Source organism: Agelaius tricolor, unplaced genomic scaffold (genome assembly GCF_023055355.1).
Source record: "Agelaius tricolor isolate 1412-34295 unplaced genomic scaffold, bAgeTri1.0.p SCAF_6, whole genome shotgun sequence".
In the NCBI taxonomy this organism is placed as follows: domain Eukaryota; kingdom Metazoa; phylum Chordata; class Aves; order Passeriformes; family Icteridae; genus Agelaius; species Agelaius tricolor.
This window is the reverse complement of record NW_027269266.1, coordinates 4,487,009-4,502,314: the sequence shown is the minus strand read 5'-3', so window position 1 is coordinate 4,502,314 and position 15,306 is coordinate 4,487,009. Positions and strand designations below refer to the sequence as shown.

The window sequence follows — 15,306 nt, the reverse complement described above, 5'->3', positions numbered from 1 at the left end:
AGATGAATTCTGGTAGGAATTTCTGGTAGGAGAACATCCCAGCTTCACACAAACTTGTCCTGCCAATATTGCAGTCCCCACACAAAATCTATGCACTGAATCGACATGGTAATGAGAAACTAATCACATTTTACTTACCCAAACAAACACTGTGAAAGCTTGGAGACACTAAAGGCTGCTTGAAATGAACACATCAGTGCTGAGCACCACACAGCCCTGCTTTCCAAACAGCTCTGTCCTCACCCACCTGGATTAGGGCTGCCACTGGGAGAGCCTTCCCCCCGCACCGCTGGATCCAAAGCAAGGATTTTACTGGAGTGTGGCAGCCAGCAAAACAAGGGAAATTGTCTCTGGGCATGGGATAAACCAGAAAGACAGCCTGGGGATGCTGGAAAGTGTCAGGGTGAATCCCCTGTGCTACAAACGTGCTGGACATGAACTTTGGGCTCCCATGGCAGACAGGCATGGGAGGAGGAGCCAGAGGTGGCTGCAGGCTGGGCATGCCTGGGTGTGCTTGATCCTCCAGGGCCAAGGCTGGCTGATCCTCCAGGAGTGCCAGGAGGGCTGCAAGGAGCATGGGGAGATGAGCATGAGCAGCTCCACATGCATCTTCCCCCCGAGCAGCACAGCACAGGTTAAATTAAAAAATGCACTGGGGAAAAGGTTGTTTCTCCAAAACTGGTCACTAGCAGCCAGGCCCCCAGGGATGCTCTCCTTGCCTAAGGATGAAATGGGATTATGATGGTAATGTTTGCTGTACTGTAATTAAGGTGGTGTCAGGACTTTCATTAAAAAGTGTGTTTTTGTTGAGGGACTACAGCTTGGAGAAAATTTTTGCTTGAGGCTGAAATATTACATGGTTCTCAGCCTGAAAACACTGCACAACCTTTATTATATATGTAATTTAGATCTTTAGTCTTGGCTGTGAAGGCTCTGCTATTGTTTTCATAGGGGTACATAGCTAATTGGTTTAAAAAATTAGATATTAAAGAAGTGAAGGACTGAATTCTGTTCTGGAACCCATGTATGGGACAGGTCCCCATTAACTGTCTGCAATTGACTCCAAAAACCAAAGGCCAAATGCTGCCCTTCCTACTCAGACACACGATGTTATTGAAGTAAACAGCTGGAAACAGGATTGGGCACCTGTGTCCAGGTATTTACCTCACTGCAACCCAAGGCCTCTCCCAAACTGTAACAACTCTACTGAACGTGGGGCAGAGATTATTTCCTTGCAACTGATCTATGGCAAGCTTATTTCCAGAAACAGAATTTAAATTCCTATGATAACAGTATCATAGCACCCAGGATCTCAGAGAAGGAACCACGACCCCTGTGCACGAGGTTCTGTGCAAAACACAGAATAAAAACCCAATATATGATTGCATTGCACACCAACAAATCCTTTCCCCCATTTCACGGCCAGGTTTGTATTATTTCTGTTAAGTAATCTGAGTGTAACACACCACTCCTGCAAACAGCAAACACTGCTCAGACATTTATTTAACTTTCTGCATGATAAAGTCCCAACTTCACAGCAATCTATTGTCTTTCCCCAGAGGTGCACACAAAGGGGTCAGCTACTGCCCGGGGTTCTTGCTGCTGGCTCTGGGGTTTTTCCATTTATCTGCACTGTTTGGCACGTACAGCCTTCAGGTACTAATTTGATTTTCCTCAAACTATTAGCATTCTACCTTTTTGGATTAAAACTCCCATGCAATTAATAGTATGTCACAAAATATAATTTCTCTGCTGCCCACCACCACATAGATAAATAAAAGAATACTAAAGTTTATAAAATTACAGTTTCATAAATGTGTAAACCAGACAGGAATTCACAAAGAATGGAACAGAAGTTCCTAAGTAACTTGTAGATATTTATGTGACTTCACAGGGATGCTAAAAAAATACATAGCACAGTTCATTGTTTCTTCTAAGAAAAAGTTATATAAATTGCAAGTTTGGGAAGAATTTAAGCATTTCTGAAAATGTTTCAAGACAGAACAAACTTTAATCAGGAGGTAGTTGTCTTCAGTGAACCTATTTATGCATCTAGTTACTTATCTGCCTAATTTAGCATCCCCAGGATCATGGCCTCAGTTTGGAATAACTTAATGAATTTCAGTAGAGTGCCTCAGCTACCACTTGTAAAAATAGGATGATTCAAATGCAAATAAGTGCAAACATGTGCAAAATTAACATTCTTAATAGACAAAGCTTCTCCATATAGGAAGGTATTATTCATGCTACTACCAGAGGTAGGCAAGCATAATTCCTCATGTGGACAAACTCACTCCGAGTACCTTTTTTTGATTTCACTTAAATAAATTAAAGAAATTGGACTTAATCTAAAAAAAAGAAGAAAAAAAAAAGCCAGAAGATGCCAGGATGAGTGAGTCTGCAGGAGGGTTATACTACAACCACTGGTTTTAAATTCACACTCTGGCGTGCACAAAAAGAACATTTTTTTATGAAGATAAAAGCCTCCACGTGTAATAACTCGATATATAGACAAGCCCTAGGGGCTTGCATCTTGAGCACTTAACATTTTTGGCCTCATCTTAATGGATAAAAAAGGTGTGTTTCTCAGTCACATTAGCCCAGTCAAAGGAGCTTAATATGATGAAAAGGCTTTAGGGTTTGGTGAGGCTGAGGTGTAAAGGTGGGAGGCAGCACATCCATCACAGCCTGGGCACTGCTGCCTTCAGCACACTCTGAGCTGGGCAGGGGCAGCAGGGATGGGAACAGGGATGGGGAACAGGCATGGTTGGAGAGCAGGCAGGGATGGGGAGCTCACAGGGATGGGGAGCAAGGAAGGATGGGGAGCAGGCAGGGATGTGGAACTGACAGGAATGGGGAAAGGCAGGATAGGGGAGCAGGGAGGGATGTGGAACAGGCAGAGATGGGGAACAGGCAGGGATGTGGAACAGGAGGGATGGGGAGCAAGCAGGGATGGGGAGCAGGGAAGGATGGGAACTGACAGGGATGGGGAAAGACAGGGAAGGGGAGCAGGGAGGGATGGGGAGCTCACATGGATGGGAAACAGGGAGGGATGGGGGGCAGGGACGGATGGGAAACAGGCATGGTTGGTGAGCAGGTGGGGATGGGGAGCAGGGAAGGATGGGGAACAGGCAGGGATGGGAAGCTCACAGCTCACAGGGAGGGGGAACAGGCAGGGATAGGGAGCAGACAGGGATGGGGAGCAGTCAGGGATAGGGACAAGGCAGGGATGGGGAGCCTGGCCTGTGTCAGCCCCACATTCCTACAAACTCTGGATCTGTTTGTGTGGAGTGCAGCTGTCCAACAGAAATCAGGATATTTCAGGAGGGGAGCAGGTGAGAAAACATCAACTAGAAGGAAATGTTTTTTCCTCGAGGGCTGTGAATACCCCCAAAGAGAGCAGTTAGATGGATTCTAGGCAAACTGGACCTCCACACTATGTGCACTGCTCCAGAGCCCCCGGTAATTCTGGGATTCTCCAGCTGTCTGGGAATGCAGCTCAGGATGAGAAGTGAGGCTTTTCTCCCACCATGGCAGCAAAAAGCCTCTCCCAAACTGCTGGGAAAGTCCCCAGTGCTCAAGGAAGGGTGTGTGTGTGTCATAGCCACTGCCCAGGCTGGGCTGCTGCCTGAAGTAAGGCAGATCCACGAGATGACAAGTAAGCAAAACTGATGAAAAGAAGAAACAAACATTTCAAGTTTAAAACTAGGCTTCCACAACACATTGGTTAGCATACGACAATTAGCATATGCTAACATTTTTTGTAGCCCAGCCAAGTTTAGTACAAATTAACCAGAAGTCACGTATTTGTATGATGTAATCCTGATTTTGTCACTTGATTTAGGCTTTGTCTAGAAGTCTTTTAAATTATCTCAGTCTTGGTTTTTTATTACTGAAGAAATAATCCAGTAATTTGGCTATTTCTGGACTGCCTGGGTGAATATAAATGTAGATATAAAACAAATATCACAGGCAGCTGATGTGGTTGCTGCACTCAGCTGCCCCTGCACCTTCATCCTGAAGTTTGCTACAAGGAGAACCATATGGGATGTGCAGCAGCACCAAACTGTCTGCAGTTTTCAGAGCAGCACACTGAAGTAAGCAGATGTTGAACACAGTCAATTATCAGTTTAGCACAGGGTAAGACAAAGTGGTTCAATATACTGAACATTTGAAATGTTAGCATGATGCTGATGTAGCTTAAATGCAGCTTTTGTGATAACTTGGACATTTCTGCAATGGGAACACAAATGCAAAGAAAACAAAAATTAAACTTTTCTTTGGTTCATGTAGAGTGATGGATGATCATTAAACTGGCAGAGCTCTGAATAAATGTCATAAACCAGAAAGTACCTGGATCCCATTCCTGATATAATCCAGAATAATTTTCTTATTATTTATGTTCCATACACCACTTTAGTTGTATAAAGACAAAATTGTATTTACATTCCAGTTGTCATTTTCCTTTAATTGTAACAGAATAATTTTCCTTAACTAGCTGATTTGAGGCAACATCCTGTCTTCAGCTTCTTCTGTTATGAAAGTATTTGTTATTAAGCACATTGGGACAATTTAGGATGTTTTGAAGTTAAAACCACTAGCATGCATTGTTTAATCAGAACTGCAAGGATCTCACTTACATTTTAGAAACAATTCCAAAACTACAGAAATATTTATTTTAAGGAAGGCTAGAATGTAAAATTCTAGTTGAAAGCTTCAACACTGCCTGCCCATGAAAGTTTAAAAAAAACCAGGTGTGTCAGCTCACCTGAGTTAGTTTACAATGAACTAGAGGATCTCTTAACATTCAGTAAAGCAGACAACCTGTTCATTCAATATCATACATTTGCTCCAAAAGCGTGTGTTTTCCAGACAGCGAAAATTTATAATAGGCGGTTAGTGTGGCCAAGGTATAAACGTAAAAATTTTCCTGACAGAACTGTTCAAATATCCTGAATCAACAAAGCACTCCCACACTGGATTTATGTGTGGTGACACGTCTCCCAGCTCGTCCCTCTGCCTGCTCCCAGTGACAGATAACACCAGCAAATAGAGTTTGCTACAATTCCATCTCCACCTCAGGTTCCTGCTCTCCAGCCTCTCTCAGTCCTGCTCAGCTCTTCACACCTTTGATTGCCACAGCAGTGGCTGCAGCCCTTCGCAGCACAGACCTGCCCAGCTGTGTTTGGACACGTAAGGAGATAAGGCACAGCAGCAGAACTCACGGGCTAAGTCCCTAATTCTCTCCTGTGCTAGACCACACTACACCAGTGTTGACTTAGTCCTGCCTCCACTCCTGTTTTATATCGTGGTAGATACATATACACATAATTTATGTATTAACAAAGGCAAAAAGAGAAAAAAATTTGAATTACACATTTTTGTATAAGACACACGTCCCAAAGCTCAACCACTGGCAGGTCATCTAAAGGTACTAGAAACGTTTCCATGGGGGGACTGGATGAACAACACAGGGACAAGTAAACCCAGAGATTCCTGGGGTCTGCCAGGGGATGTGGCAGCCATTCCCCACACACCAAGCAGTTGATGAGGGCCCACGGTGTGCTCACATGTCACAGCTCCAATCAATTTGCACACACAGAGTGGCTCTGACACATCCGAGGCTCACCCAGGCCGTGGCGCACGTGCTCTGGGTCTGCTCGCGCACAGCCAGCCTGTCAGGAGATGGCCATTTGTTTCAGTAGGCCAGATGGCAACCTGGCAACTCCAGCAAATGCCACACCAGCCATCCCACTGGGCAGAGGCAGTGGCCTTTTCCTTCCCTCTCCCTGCCCTTTTTCTCTCTACTCCACCCAAGCCTGGGCCTGTATAGCATTAAATGTTTTCGCTTAAATTACGCTCACTTGCCTGAGTTAACAAAATTCAAAGGCACTTTATTCTGTCAGACAACATGTAAACACATTAAGAGCCCGAATCTGAAACTGTATGAGCAGTATACCCATGCTGTCATTTACAGACTTCATAACACAAACATTTTACTCAGGATGTATTTTTTTATTTGGCATAAATGAGTACATCTTCAGTGATAGGGCCAAGAAAGCCATACCAACAATCCAGCTGCTCTCCTTGCATGGCTGAACAATGGGGATGGCTCCATATAATTTTATATGTATGTAAGTGGAGACAAATGCATTACTTCCTAATGTATTTCATACATTATATGAAAATGTCACAAAGGTCTATTTAATTACTCACAAACCTAGAAAAGGAATCAACAAAGGTTTTGTTATGAAAAGGTTCTGAACAAAACAGGCCAGCAAAAGTCCTATTTGCCACAGCATACCATTTAATTTTGTATTCTGACGCTGACAAGTGAAAAATTGGGGAAGGAAAAGCAGCGTAAAGCTCTGAATTGCTTTGTGTTTATTTTTACTTTAAAAAAATAGCGACTAACATCAGCCCCTCCTTCCCTCTTTGTACCTGTGTGATACCCCAGGCCATTTTGTCAACTGGGATTCAAACAGAAACCCGAAGGCCACGGGTGACACGCTCCGTGCGGGGCTCCCGGGATGTGTTTAGTCGCACCCTTGGGGCTATCGCTCCCCACCACGTCTGCAAGTCCGGCGAAGTTCCCGAACCCGCCCGCCAAGCGCGAGTCACCGCGCCGCTCCTCTGTCCGTGCGCGCCGGTTCGTGATTCAGCATCCGCGCCCCGAACCCGCTCCCTCCGCTCCGGCCCCGGGAGGGAAGGAGGGAGGGAAGGAGGGAGAGCCGGCCGGGCTGGGGCCCCGCGGGGGCGGCTCAGGGGTGCCCTTGGGGCGGTGCCCGGCGCGGGGGCCCCGGGCCGGCGGCCGCGCTCCGCTGGAGCCGCTCCCGCCGCGGGCAGCGGAGCGCGTCGGGGCAGCGCCCGGGAGGAAAGTCCGGGGGCGCGGCCGCTTCCTCGCCCCGTGGCCGGACTTTTCTCCGGCTGCGAGGCCGCGGCGCTCCCCCGCCTCCCCTCGGAGCCCGAGTCCCCGCTGGCCTCCGGGACACGTTAAATCCCGTGTAATGAGGCTTAACCCCGCCCCGCAGCCGGGCGGGCAGGCAGCCAGCCAGCCGGGCCCCTGCCCGGGGAGCCCCCCCCCGCCCCGAGCGCCCGCAGCTGTTCCAGCCGGAGCTGCTGGAAAGCGGCCACGCTCCCCAGACTTTGTCTCCCTCGCACACAGCGCTGAACTCTGCTCCCTCCCTCCTTCCCATCCCCCGGGGCGCCCGCGGCTCCCCCCGCCTCCACCGCCCCGAGCCGCAGACGCGCGGCGGGGGAAGGGGGAGCGCTCCCGCCGCCGGGCTCCGGCCGCCTCCCCGGGGGCTGCGCGGGGCTCGGGGGGAGCGAGCGCCGCCGGGGCGGGCACCGAGCGCTGCCCCCGGAGCCGCGTCCTGCGGAGCGCAGCCCGTGTGCGGAGAGCGGCCGCTCGCATCCAGAAGGGGCTTTTCCTTTTCCACGGGGAAATAAATGAAAAGAAATAGCAAGGGCGGGGAGAGGGTGGGGGAGCGCTGGGGCAGCGGCCGGGGCGCGGTGCGGGGTGGGGTGCGCGGAGCTCCCCGTGGCGCCGCGTCCCGTCCGTGCCCCGCTCCGCGGTTTCCCCGCAGCCCGGCGCGGCCCCAGCCCAGCCCCTGAGGTCGGCGAGGCGGCGGATGGGTGTCTGCGCCGGGGGACGGGCGGTGGGCGGGCGGGGCAGGCGCAGTGTGGGGCCGCGGCAGGGGAGGAGGAGGAGGGCGGTCGGTCGCTGTGTCTATGTGTCGCACTGGCGGGGGGGAAGGGAGTCGGGGAGGCGGGGGTTACACACCAGGGCAGCGCCGGGATCCCTTCTCCACCCCGCGGGGAGGGGGCAGGGCACCGCCTCCTCCTCCTCCTTCCTCCTCCCCCTTTTTCACCCTTCCTCCTCCTTCTTTCCCCAAAGTTAAACTTCCTGCTCCCGGCCCGGCTGGGAAGGGGACGCGGAGCCCGGCCGGACTCAGCCCCTCGACACACACAACAGCTGGAGCTGTCAAAACTTCCTCCGCTCGGCCTCGGCCCCCGCCGCCTCCGCCGCCGCCGCCCGCTCCTCCTCCGCCCCCGGGGGCTCTGCGCGGGGGGAGGGCGCAGGGCCAGGGTACAATGAAGCGGCGGCCGCCGCAGCCGGGCAGCGCAGCAGCCGGAGCCGCCGCCAGCGCCCGGGGCCTCTGAGCGGGGGCGCCCAGCGGCGGGACCAGCCGCGTCTCTGTCGCTCGCTCTCTTCACCTCCCCCAGCCCCGAGAGACCCCGCCGAGCCCGGGGAGGGTGTTATTGTGTGTGAGACCCTTCCTTCCGTCCTCTGCGCTTTCTCTTCGCCCCCCCTCCCCTCCTCCTCCTGCTCTCCCCATGCTGCTCCCCCTGCTACCTGTGCTGGTCGGCGGCGGCTGAGGCCAGCGATGCGAGGCGGAGGTGGAGGAGGCGGAGGTGAGGAGGAGAGGAGCCGCGGGAGCAGGAGGAGCATCGGGATCCCCATCACCATCCTCATCTTCATCCTCATCATCATCATCCATGTGTCTCTCTCGTCCTGCTGACTAGGATGTCAACGGAGGACAAGAGTCTGGTGGTGGCGGTGGTGGAGCCGCCTCAGCAGCAGCAGCAGCCCCCCGAGCCTGGAGCTCCCCCCCCAGCAGCAGCAGCAGCAGCCACAGACAAAAGACCTAGGGGCCGGCCTCGCAAAGATGGCGCTTCCCCTTTCCAGAGAGCCAGAAAGAAGTAAGTTCAGCGTTTGTGTGTGCGAGGCAGAGAGGGGCCGGGGCAGGCGGCCAGGCGCAGGCAGAGCTGTCAGTGGAGACTCGCTACTCGTCGCCCCCTCCCTCTGCCTAATGCCATTTTGAGAAGGGCCCTTCTTTCTTCTCCTCCTCTCCCCTTTGCACTTTCCCCTCCTCCTCCTCCTTTTTCACCTTTGTCTTCCTCCGCCTGCTCTCCCTTTTCCACTTTTCTTTCACCATCCCTATTCCTTTCTTCCCCTCCTTCTCCGGAGTTTCTCTTTAGCTCTTCCCCCTCCACCCTCTTCCTCCTTTTTCCCTCGCCTTTGCACCTTCCCCCTTCTTTTTGGGTCCGTTCCCTTCCAGGACGCTCGGCTGCCTTCAGCGTCGCCTGGGTACTCCCTGTGCGCTGACGGTAGTTCCTCGTCGCTTTCCCTTGTCATGCCCCCCCCTTCCCCTCCTCTTTTTGGGAAGGAAAACACGGTTCTCAGCGGGTGGCGGCGAGGACACCCCCGCACCCCCCGCGCACACGCAGAGTTGAGGCAGGAGTTTCTCGGCGGCGCGGGGGGAGCTGTCAGCGGCCGCCGCACGGAGGGACGCGCCGGCGGGACGGTGCCGAAGCACAACAAACACACGGAGGGAGGGGGCGGAGGATGGCGGGGGGAGCCCGTTCCCAGCCGCTGGCAGCTCTCCCTTGGCCGCGGCCTCTCCCCGCCGGGGGCGCGGGCGCTCGCCCGCCTCAGCCCCCCCCGCGCCCCGCCGGGCGCTCCTCAGGGGCCGCTCCGCTCCCGCAGCCTCGGGCGGGAATCCCGCCGGGCCGGGCCGGGCCGGGCAGCGCTGCCCGCGGAGGGAGCGGGGGTGGCCGCGCTGCCCGGGGTGCGGGGCCGGGCTGCGCTCGGGGAGAGGCCCCGGGAAGCGCCGCTGCCGCGCTGGCTCCGCTCCCCGCGGGTTATTTTTGAGTAGGATGGAGCTTGCCATGGCATAGCTGATGGCAGCGGTAATAGGGCAAAGCTGGGCGGCACGTTCGGCCAAGGAACGTCAGGAGGTGACCAAAGCGGCTCCTGCGCTGTGCGGTCTGTCCCAGCCTCGGGGTTCAGAGGTTGTTCCCTTTGTTTTGGGGGACGCGCTCGGTTTTGTCACTGCCGTGTTTGTCCTGGCGAGGTCCTGGCGCTTCCCTGAACGCCCACCCCAAACATCGCTGCCGATTTCCGTGCCGGAATCATTTCTGTTGGAAAAGACTTTTAAGGTCAAGCCCGACCATAAGGTCGCAGTGGAAGTCCACAACATGACGAGGGATTCTGCTGGGCTGGACCTAACCACATGCGACGACCATGCATCTTTTATATGCGTTTGTTTTTACAAATACATAAGTGTCCCAGGAGAGAGCTATCGTTAGTTTGGGATACACGATTTTTTTTTGTTGTTGTCATTGATAAAAGTTTGCCTGCCAAGATTTTCATGTCCCCTCTGGTTTTGGGGAAGGTGTGTTGTTTACAGCTCCCTCTTTTCGTTATCTTTTGTATTTTCCTGATAGAATTTTTAATATAGCGGTCGTTGAAAGTAGTTGGCAAACGTACACGTGGTGAAGTTCTTGCATTCATCTCCTTTATGCTTACTTTTACATTCTTAGGTTTTATTTTTACTTACAGAATCCAAACCTTACATAGGGAACCTTTGAATGTTTTATTTTGAAGGAATTTTTTTCTGAAGAAAAATGCAAATGCAACTGCAATGTACCAGTCTGCACAAAAAACCTAAATTGTGTTACGTGTGAAAATTGACATATCTTGTTAGGCCAGTTTGAGGTTGTGTATGCACTCTTGAGGAGAAAAAGTGTGTGTTAAAGAGGTAATTCCTTGCCTTCAGTTAGGTTTTTGGTGCCATGGGAATGTTGCTGGCTAGGTTTAGGAAGAAGTAAAATATTCCTGTAAAATATGAGCTTATGCTGATGTGATTATAAGTGTTTGTGTGAAAGTGGGAAATTAAATTAGCTGAGACAAAAATTAAAATGAATCAATACTCTTTTTGTTCACACTCTGATTGTTCCTGGCTGGTGTGGTGCTCCCTGTTCTGCTGCAAACATCTTTCTGCAAATCCTGTACTTTTGGTAAAGGCATTATGCCATAGGTCATAAATGCTTTTGAAGCTAGGGTTTTATAAAAAAAATATGTTATTTTCTGACCTGTGCCAGCATAGGTGTAGGCTGGTGGTTTGTAGTTGCATCCATTTTGGGAAGAGAATGGTTTTATTTTCTAAGTTTTCCTATGTATAAAATACAGATTACAACTAGCCTAGCAAATACAGAAATGAGACAACTACAACTATTTTCTATTTTTTCCTTCAGAGTGCTTGGTCCTATCTTCCTTTTCACTTCTGTGCTTTCCAGTTGGATTAATGTGCCTCATGTAAACCAGATAAAAGAGCATATGTCAGACCATTTTCTGTACTGTAATCACATGTCTAAATCACTATTAGCCAGTCAAATTGTTCAACTGCTTTATCCCATTATAGGAAATGTTCCACTGAATGTTCAGTCTAAGTGCAGTCTAAGTAATGATAAAACGAAGAGCCCTGCATTAAACTGGCAAAGCCAGAATAGAATAATTCCTCAGCTATGGATGCCTCCATTAAACAGCAGTGCCATATTGGAGAGTGCTTTAGGTTGGTACTTTACCTTCTTTGAAGGCCATGTTTTTAAGCAAATTTGATGAGTTTAAGCAGACAGATGGAAAACTGCCTTGAATCTGCTCCTGTGAGATGCCAGGGATTCTCAGCTCTTCCAGGAGCAGGCTGATGTTAAGGGAGCAGAGGGTTCTTCAGTAGGACAGTGCTTGCCCACATCTCATTCTGCATTTTGCCTGCTTATCAATAAAAACTCCAGGGGTGCTGTGGACACAGATAAGAACAGGGAACAGTGGAGGCTTCCTGTGGGTGAAGAGCTGGGAATCAGTGTCATCAGTACCTGGAGAGAGGTACAGATGGTGGAATGTGGCTGCTAGAACAGCCTTTTATCATTGTTTGAAGGATGTAGCTTCATGTGGCACTGGCAGGAGAGTTAATCTTAGGTGAACAGTTCATTTTTATTATTTATATTGTAATTGTGCCTAGAGGCCAGGGCACCATTACACTACACGCAGTACAAATGCATAAGCAAAGGTTGTTCCTGCACAAACAATTTCTTAATTTAAATGTAAAGATAAGGCAGCATGTAAATGTAAGAAATGTATTGGGAAAGCACAAGGGAGCTGTGAGAATGCTGTGAGCAAAAGAACATGCAGAAGTTCAAGTGCCCTGGCTATCTCAGCATCGGGGAGTGATTCACAGGCATCCAACTTGGAGGATATATTTAAAGCAGGGTAGCATTGTCACCCTGAGGATTTTCACAGAAAGCTGCTTTCCTGCCTGAACTGCCAGGCCAACACTCCTGTTTTCTTCCTTACATTTTGACAAGGGGATATCTGTACAGAGCAGCAATTCAAATTTAAGAGGTGGAGCAAGAACAGGCCATGCAGGGCCTTGAAATTTAGAGCAAGGAGGTTGTTCATGCTATGGTGCATCAGGAAGAATACAGAGAACTGAAATCAAAGCAGTGAATGAAGGATATATTTTTGTAGGATTGCCTTTCTGCCTTAAAAGGTAGAAAGGCTGAATTTATACAAGTTGAAAAAAGATAATAAAGTTGCATTACTAAAGCTGGAATGTGGTGGATAAGAAAGAAGCTTTCAGATGCATGGTTAAAAGAACTCTTACTAGGATTGTAGAGGAAAAATGGAAATTAGGTGCCACCTCTCTGCAGGGCCTGAAATCTTGGGAACTTAACTCTTGCTTGGATTATACCTCAAGTTCCAGGGTAGGGACCTGAAGGATAGGAATGTGGTTGGAAAGAAGTTGTAGAGGAAGAGTTTCGTTTTGACTGTGTATGAACAACTGGTCGTTCATCAAAATGTATTACAATAGTATTGTACAGGGGCAGTAAACATTTTTGTAATAAATTTTAAGTAGCAGAGCTTTCTTAATCTCTGCAGGTTACAAGCAGCACAAACAGATGCAGCTCCTTAGCAAAATTTAGTAGCAGAAGTCTCATTGATTGTGACCCTTTATAGATCAGTGCTAAGCTCACTTTAAACTTTATTTTCAGCATCTATCAGATCTTGATGTATGCTACCAGTTATTTTTGCAAACGTCTTTAGTTTAAAGCAGAATATAATAATGCTTTCAAAACTGGGGAGAACATTTTGTGTGTCCTTTTTAATTACCCATGTTTTCATTTCCATAGTAGTTTTTCATTACTTTGGCCAATGTAAGCTGCAGAAGGTTTTCAAAGGCTATTGATTTCACATATGCAGATGGGTTAAGGTCTGAGGACCCTTAAGCATAAGTGTTTTTGCCAGGAAATGATTATTTGAGATTTTTGATCATCACTTTAGTTGCATTTGCATTAGGGTAGGCCAATATTTAAAGATACCTACAGTCATTTCAAAAGAAGCTTAAAGTGTTGGATGGAGCTTTATAGCTCAGCTGTGTTTCTTTAGTTCATCACACACCTTCTGTGTGATCCTTGTGTCTTTACTTGCCTGCCCTTTTCTCAATTCAAAATTTAACATTTGCAAATGTAAGATGTATGTTGTGTTGTAGAATAAAAATGTTCCTAAACAAGAGCACAGTCAGGGGAGGTCATCCCTACCTGGCAAGACAGAGGTTTTTTGATGGACAAGCTCTGTACAACTATTGCACAGCGAAGGGTTAATGTATTAATGCAAACACTGGCCTCTACAAGCCACGTGTATCAAACTGCTTGGCCAAAAGCCAGAAAGCACATAGTGGAACACAGAGTGAGGAGGAGATGAGGTGTGAGGATTGAAGTTGGCTCTTTGCAGAACAGGGCTGAGCTTTGTGCCATTTTCTTCAGCAGCCCATGTTCTGTGACTTCCTCCACCGTATTTGAATTACCAAGCAATTCCCCAACTGCTTTATGGATTTTTTTGCACAGGAGCCTGGCTCACAGTGCTCAGGAGATGAATGATATCTGTACAAATGTTCAGATTTTTCAGTTCTTGATAATTGCTTGTGTGATGGATAGGGCTTATAGAATTGTTTTACCACAAAATTATTAAAATACGGATTTATGTAGGGTCTTTACTCGTGTCTTAAGGGTGAGTGAAGTTAAGCTGAATGCTGGAAATAGATGCACAGTTTCCCCAGTTTGAAACAGGCTTGCTGTGAAGGACTCTTGGAGACTTTTTTTTTTAACATTTCAGTTGTTAGTTTCTCTATGTTTGTATTTAATGATCCACTGAACTTCTGTAGCACTTGTCATGAGAGGACTTCCAAGAGCTGTCAGACAGATCAAGTGTGATGGCTGGCTGAAATCTCAGCATATTCGTCACCACCAATGTCTTGCCCAGTCTCTTGGTTGCTACTCTGAGCCATCTACACACCAGACATCTCTTCATCCTGTGTGCAGTGACACTGGAGACTTTTCCCAGCTTAAAACAATAAAAACAGTTCCATTTTCTTGGCTTTGCTTGTGGATTTTTTTTTTTCTTGTTAGCATGTTAACTCCTACTAACTTCTTGTCATTGTTCTTTCATAAGATAAGTAATTGGAAATGGACATTTCTATTCTTTGTCATCATTTCAGCTCAGAGATGGTTTTCCAAGGCAGTTGGCTTGCTGAGAATAGGTGAACTCTGCCTTTCTCAGGCTGGAGTTGTTTTTAACTCCTTGCATCTCAGCAATACTGGAGGGGTACCAGGGTTATGCATTACTGGGGAAAATAGAATTTCCTTATCCACCACTAATGATCACTCCCTTATTCAGTGTTGTTATACACTAATCCTGTGAAATTAACTTTTCAAGAAATGCTGTCATAGGCACACCAAAATGTTATTAGTTACTCAAAAATTAGGTGACTGACAATTCCAGGAAATATTGAAATTGCTTTTCTCCTGTGTTTAATATATTTGACCACCAGTTCATCTGCATGGTTCATATAGTTTGGATGAATACAGAGGAACAAGATTTTACTACTTTTTTGCTTGTAACTTGTACTTTTGGTAACTTGTACTGAATTCTGCATTTTTTGTTCTGGTTTTTTTTTTCCCCCACTGGAAGGATGGCACTAGACAGTGCTGTTCATGCCATTCCTCTGTTAGTCAAAGTAACTTGGGGCACTTGTTTCAAGAACTGCCCTGAGTAAGTTCTTCTAACAGCACTGGTGCTTTTGAAAGCAACTAAGATAAAGTAGCAAACCCCTTAAAACCTAGAATATTTATTACTTAAAGAAACATAGGCTGTGAATGTGTGGAGTGCATCAGGTGGTTATTTTCCCCAAACACCATAAATCTTCAGCTGGTTCTGGCAGCCAAAAGGAGCAGCAGCTCTGCCCTCCCTCTGCTACCAGCTGTTTGTTCTCTCCCCTGTGCTGACCCAGGCACTTGTGGTGAGCTGGGCTGGGAAACTGAGCTGGGCTAGGACTAACCTGGCAAAGAAACGTGTTTGTGATAGCATGAGGGAGGAGGAGGAGGAGGAGGAGGCCAGAGCAAGGGCCAGGCTGCTGGAGGGAGGCAGAGCCGCAGCTCTTGGCAGCGCCGCCAGCCTGCAGCGCTCTC

At 48.7% G+C, this 15,306-nt stretch overlaps 1 protein-coding gene across 9 annotated transcripts in view; it reads left to right on the top strand.

Moving 5' to 3' along the window:
- The first annotated feature begins 7,729 nt into the window (after positions 1–7,729).
- The window catches only part of KMT2C (lysine methyltransferase 2C), a 189,661-nt gene continuing 182,084 nt past the window's right edge, over positions 7,730–15,306 (top strand). For 8 of the 9 annotated variants that reach the window (XM_071428559.1, XM_071428558.1, XM_071428562.1 and 5 more), the window contains exon 1: positions 8,518–8,703. In XM_071428559.1, coding sequence (XP_071284660.1) covers positions 8,528–8,703 — 176 coding nt within the window. In that variant the 5' untranslated portion in view covers positions 8,518–8,527. Of the gene's footprint in view, positions 8,416–8,517; positions 8,704–15,306 lie in introns of those variants that run through there. The other variant, XM_071428552.1, reaches the window with a different exon arrangement.